Genomic DNA, 6,060 nt, shown 5'->3' on the forward strand with positions numbered 1-6,060 from the left:
ACAAAAGCCCTTTTTAGGTCACTAGGTCAACGGTAGAAAATGCTTTACTAAACGCTTTAACAGAAAGAAAAATATTTTTTCACAATTAAACGTTGTATAAATAAAGTTTCAGTTTTGTTACAGATCAAAAAAGGTGAAGGATTAGGTCAACGAACTCATATTTGACAATCATAACAACGTATGATAATACGATATTTCCAGTATTCATTGATGTTCAGTTGAATTATTTATCAGCAAATCAATTCGTACACGTAATAGATAAAAATGGCAGCGGCCGCTTAGTACTATATATAAAACGACTCAAAGCACCTTGCTTCATTATTCAAAACCAGAGAGTATTCTGCACACTCGGTCAAGTTTTCGCACCGCTCTTGCATAACAGCCAAAATTTGTCTATTAAAAATTGTATTTTAAAATCTACTGGCATTATTGCTTCATATTTAAACTTAAAAAATATTGTGGCAATTTTGCTTTTTTTATTTTAACAAATTTTTCGTTCAAACGTTATTTATTTTACGTTTTTTAAAAAACAACGGAACGGCATATTTAAAAAAGCTTTTTTTAAATCATCCAAGATGCTGTCGAATTTTCTCAGTTATTTTTTCCTAGTAATAGCAATTAACTATTTATCGAGTGATATAGTTCGGATTTTTATGTACTCTACTTTGCTGTTCTGGGTAATATTTAAAAATGTTAAATATTACAAAAACCTTCCGCCTGGTAAGTGTTGAATTTTATTTCTCATCACCATTCATTTAATATTAATTTTCATGATAATATTACTATACAAAATATGCTCATGAACATGAATAAGGACCGCCATTCTTGCTACATCTTCAGATACTTAATCCTAAAATATATTTAGATATTCTTCTGATACACCATTTATCCTAGTAATATAAATAGTAGGCCATCTTCATTAAACCTTCACTTATTCTCAGGACCATGGGGCATTCCGTTGCTGGGCATCCTCCCCTTTTTGAACCGCCGTCCTCCCCACGTGGTCTACGTGAACATGTCCAAGCAATATGGCGACGTGTTCTCTGTTCAAATGGGATCCAACCTCACCGTCTGCATTGGATCCACTATGCTCATGAAGGAGTTCTTCAGCAGGAACGACTCCACCGGCAGGCCTCACACTCCTTTGAACAATCTCCTGGGTGGACTGGGTAAGCAATAAATTTTAAATTGCGTCGTATTTAATAGTGTACCGATTTGCAATATTTCTGAACTGCAATAAGCTGTTCTTCTTGCGTCATGAAACGAGATATTTGTGGCAATTTCTTTAGAATATTTTGTTAACATTGTGGTTTTTAAATCTTTAGGAGTAATCACAAGTGAGGGTGATCTATGGAAGAGGCAGCGCCAGTTCCTTCATGAAAAATTCCGCGCTCTCGGCGTCAAGCTGTGGCCCAACACCCGTTTTGAAAAAGAAATCTTTGTAAGAAAATTGATTTTTAATAAAAAGATTTGTCGCATTCGGTTGATAGCAAAAGGATTTGCTAATAAAGTTCGCTCACAATTTTAGGTGGAAATTGAAGAACTGATGGCTGAATTAGATGGATCTAAAGGAAAAGCCGTGAACCCGACCAGTTTGTTCGGAAGACACATCCACAATGTCATCACCCAGTTGATGATGAGCTTCCGTTTCACGGCCAACGATGAAGCCTTCACTATGTTCAACGAAAGGGTTTCCAGAGGCATGAGGTTGTTTGGCCTGGTGCTTATTGGAGAACACGTGAAAGCCTACCTGGTAAGTTCAAGATGAACGTCCCAGAATCTCTAGTATAAGTGTATAGCCATTAATTCAGAAAAAAATATACCAAAAATCCGTTGAAGTCCATATTAAAAGGTCTATCTATTTTTAAAGGTTGTTTGTCTGGGCATTCAACCAAGCAAAAAAGGTTTAGAAAAAACTATTCTAAATTCTGTATTGCCTTCTCATTCTTCGAAGTCTGCATATAAACAAACGATACGATGAACTCGGACGTCATGGTGGAGGTTCACCGACATGCTTCTCAAACATGGTCAAGGTTGCGGGTTCAACGCCTGTACTAATGACTTTTTCAATGCCATGTGCAACTTCTAAGTCTAAGCGTGCTGACTCACGTTATAAATAAAACTTAGAAGCAAGGATTAATCATGCTTTAAGAACGTTAACTCAAAGTTTTCCCTTTCAATCCACATGTTTTTAAATTTAATTTCTTCGTTAAAGAATTTTGAAATTGTATTTTTGATTTTATTCCCAATGAGTTTCCCTCGTTGGAAGATTCAAAAATATGTAATTAGTCCTTAAAATTCCGCTTAACCAATGAGGAAAAAAAATAAAGCTCTCTAAAAATGTGACGAACTTAATCAGTAGGTACCTTGAACGATTCGTACAACTTTCATACGTAACAGTTACCCAGTACCGCGCTTCAGTAAATCACGGATTTAATAAAGGCATTCGATACGCTTCCAAATTTGTTCAACCGTGATTTAATTACCTCTTCAATTAACACTAACAATTAATTATTTCTGTTTCAGAAACTACCAGGAAAACAAGTGATCATCAATGAAATTAAAAGGAATTTATCGGACCTGAGCCAGTTCCACCGAGATCACATAGTCGAGCGTATGAAGGAACGCGCTAACCTTACCATTCCTAAGGAGCCTCAAGATCTGTTGGACCACTATCTTGATAAAATTGAAGCTGAAAAGAAGGCTTTGGACAAGAATGAAAAGAAGAATATTTTCCCTGGTGTTCAACCTGGTAATTAAAATTTACTATCTTTCAACACCACGCATTTATAAAAATAACTTTTATAAGCCATAAAACCTTACTGAGGTACCTGCACATTATACTATGGCTAAAATATTTATTACATGACCCATACAATATACATGAATGAAATTGAATTTGTTTGATGTGAACGACACCAAAGACCATCGACCGCTCTTGACTGGAATCAACGTTTTTACGTTGATACGTGTTTTCCGAAGGTTAAGCGAATTAGCAAGCAGAAATTCCAATTTTAAATTAAACTGTTTTTTTTTTTTCAGAAAACCAAATAGTCCAAGTAATGAACGATCTTTTTTCTGCTGGTATGGAGACTTCTTTGTCAACATTGATGTGGACGTTTATCATGATGCTGAGGAATCCTGAGGTAGCTGACAAAGCTCGGTCTGAACTGAAGAAGGTGGTGCCTCCTGGTGAGATGGTGACCATGGCCCATCGTCTGGAACTGCCTTACATTGAAGCTGTCCTTTTGGAAACGATGCGATATGTGTCAATCGTGCCTTTGGGAACCACGCATGTTAATACTGCGTAAGTATTTATTTATTTTAATTTGGTTGATATTAACCTTATAAATACCTAATGAGAGGACATTTTCCTTGAATATATGCAAATTATGATATTTATCAATTAGATCTGATTTGATACCAAGCTATATAAGCAATTTGCCAGGAAACATAATTTAAATTAAATAAATATTGGCTAATTGACCACTTAACTGAAGTCGTATATTTGTTTATAAGATTAATTATTTTAAACCTTTTGTATAATCAATGCCTCCAAACTAGTAGTATTCTGTAAAACAGACATTAACCAACTCTTCTATTACAGGGACTGGAAAATCGGCAAATACATCGTTCCCGCTGGCACTCACATCATACCTCTCATCAACAAGATGAACATGGACCCTGACATCTACCCAGAACCCGAACTATTCAAGCCTGAGAGATTCATCAAAGGGGACAAGTTCACCGTAACTGATACATTCATGCAATTCGGGATCGGGCAAAGAATGTGCATCGGCAACTTACTGGCCAGAATGGAATTATTCCTCTTCTTCTCGAACGTTATGCACAACTTTGAATTCAGAATGCCTGAAGGAGAGGAAATTCCACCGTTGGAGGGAATTTTGGGCGCGACTCACGCTCCAGTGCCTTTCCAATTGTGCTTTACGAGGCTTCAAGGTACTATGTAATCCTTAGTTTAGTATTACTGGTGCAGAGGCTAGGCAATCTTACTAAGGAGGGGGTATATGATAGCACATAATAAATCAAATATTTAGAGATTAAGCTCGTGAGATCACAATGGTTGATATAGTAAAAGAGTGTGTTCACCTGCATACAGGGTTAGTTCTAAGATCTAAAGGTTTAGTTCGATGCCCGAATACTAAAATACCAGTGCTTAAATGTATGTAAATAACCAAGTCTTTAAGCACAATTTAATTAACATATCTGTAGTTAAGTAATGGGCATTAAAACTAATATGAATAGCATGTAATTTTGAAGTAATACTTCACGCCTACTTAGCGCTGCTTTTGGTACCTATATTAACGTAAGAATATTAGTTTAAGATTCATGTTTTGAATATTTAATCCCAGTTTTATTTTGTTGGGTTCTAGTTTTAAGGTTTTGTTTTGTTGCTATGTTACTAACACACTATTAGTTTTACGTCATTTAATTATAAGTTACATTAAAATCATCCGCCTTTAGTTTAAGGTATTTGCTTTCTAATATCGCTTTTTGATATTAAAAGCAATGTTTGCTCTGCAAGTCATTTGTATCCGCGAGATAAGTTAGTTGAACAAATATCTTGGATTTGATCGTTATTCACAAGCTTTGGAAACTTTCACCGCTACACTTCCTAGGAAACCGTATTGTTGATATCTTTAGTAAAGCGATTGTTCAATCTGAGGTATGGTTGAAAAGGCATCATGTATTGTTACTACTAAGGGCTGATTACACCATTTACAACCAAGCTTTGACATTTTAAAGAAATAATATGGAATAACAATTTAGTACAAAGCTATTATTTACGACTAATTGTATACTATAGTAATAGATTCTTTAGCTCAGTTCAGCTTTAGTTTGTTTGGTGTAATCGATCCTAAGTAAATAGAGAAACTTTGTCTTACAATGTCTTTCTGTGACAAAGGTATAACTTTGTCTTGTTTGTTCCTTCCACTTTAATTAAGTCTTCTGCAAGAAGTTTCTTAGCGAACTAATTGGGTTTTATGCTTTGTTACAAAGTCATTTGTATCATTATTCTTATTGTGATCACTATCCTTATTTTCAAATTGTTGTCAGCTTTCTTTCAAGGGAGCCAGGATATGACATCTAATTTAAAACAAGTGAATGATTTGAATTTATTCTCAAATTCATACAATAATTTATGTATGTATTCGTAATATTTATGTTGTAATGATAATATGTATTATTAATAGAGTTATCCGCCTTAGGGTCATCTTGCACATTAATATTAAAACATTGTAATAACTATGTGATATAAAATTTAACTATCTTCTTATGTTCCGACAGTGGGTGCACATAAGTCAGCTAATTGCTTGTCTTGTATTATATCGAGTGTTCAGCTATCCGCACAGATAGCAAATGTGTCGTACCAACATAGAAATAAGTTGTACATTTAGGTGACATTTTATTTTAAGAAGTTGTTTTTGCTTATTTATATTTTGTTGTCATTTTATTGAATAAAGCTTGCTTAATTGAAATTTCTTCGTTTTGATTTAAAAACAAACCTTTCAAACAACCTTTTATTATTACAGGATATTTTTCCATCCATGAGGTCAGCTTTTAACAGACCTTTTTAGTCTTTGTTTAGTCTAGTTCAATGAACACACATCAAAGTGGGACCACATCGATGGGTTTCGGCCCCTAGTGACATCCTGGCCAGGATAAAGTGGTCGTTACTTCCAAATTCAAAAGACCCTTAAATAAAAAAAAAGTATTTAACGTTCCCTATTGAAATTCGCACTGAATGGATTGTATAACTCCGCGATTTGCATAACTGTGGCCCATTGTCGACTTAACCATTGAATTCTCGTATTTATGGTAACTGCCATAAGAACCAAGAAGGGTGTACCTCAGCTTTATGTGCACATAAATATTCTATGGATTATATAATACCTATTTTGATAAAACTCGTTGCCCTTTTATGACGTTGACCTCGTAATTTTAAATAAATTCAAAGGTCGGAAGGGAGAACCTATTGAATGTTTTTCATAATCACGTGGCGCTTGACCTTAGCTCACAAGTTCAAGGTTTTAAAGT

General features: G+C 34.9%; 1 protein-coding gene across 1 annotated transcript; it reads left to right on the forward strand.

The window, feature by feature from the left end:
- Positions 1-307: 307 nt before the first annotated feature.
- On the forward strand, positions 308-5,501 carry LOC110375713 (cytochrome P450 18a1). The gene is made up of 7 exons (XM_021333953.3): positions 308-720; positions 942-1,169; positions 1,326-1,441; positions 1,529-1,753; positions 2,527-2,752; positions 3,043-3,307; positions 3,608-5,501. The coding sequence occupies exons 1-7, from the start codon at positions 576-578 to the stop codon at positions 3,969-3,971; spliced, it is 1,569 nt and encodes a 522-aa protein (XP_021189628.3). The 5' UTR covers positions 308-575; the 3' UTR covers positions 3,972-5,501.
- The last annotated feature ends 559 nt before the right edge of the window (positions 5,502-6,060 follow it).

Source organism: Helicoverpa armigera, chromosome 9 (genome assembly GCF_030705265.1).
Source record: "Helicoverpa armigera isolate CAAS_96S chromosome 9, ASM3070526v1, whole genome shotgun sequence".
Taxonomy (NCBI): Eukaryota; Metazoa; Arthropoda; class Insecta; order Lepidoptera; family Noctuidae; genus Helicoverpa; species Helicoverpa armigera.

Bases quoted from the DNA above. Each gene is read 5' to 3' on its own strand.
- LOC110375713 (XM_021333953.3), top strand. From the start codon at position 576: ATGCTGTCGAATTTTCTCAGTTATTTTTTCCTAGTAATAGCAATTAAC. The intron at 721-941 runs GTAAGTGTTGAA...ACTTATTCTCAG, and splicing joins TTACAAAAACCTTCCGCCTG to GACCATGGGGCATTCCGTTG. The intron at 3,308-3,607 runs GTAAGTATTTAT...CTTCTATTACAG, and splicing joins ACCACGCATGTTAATACTGC to GGACTGGAAAATCGGCAAAT.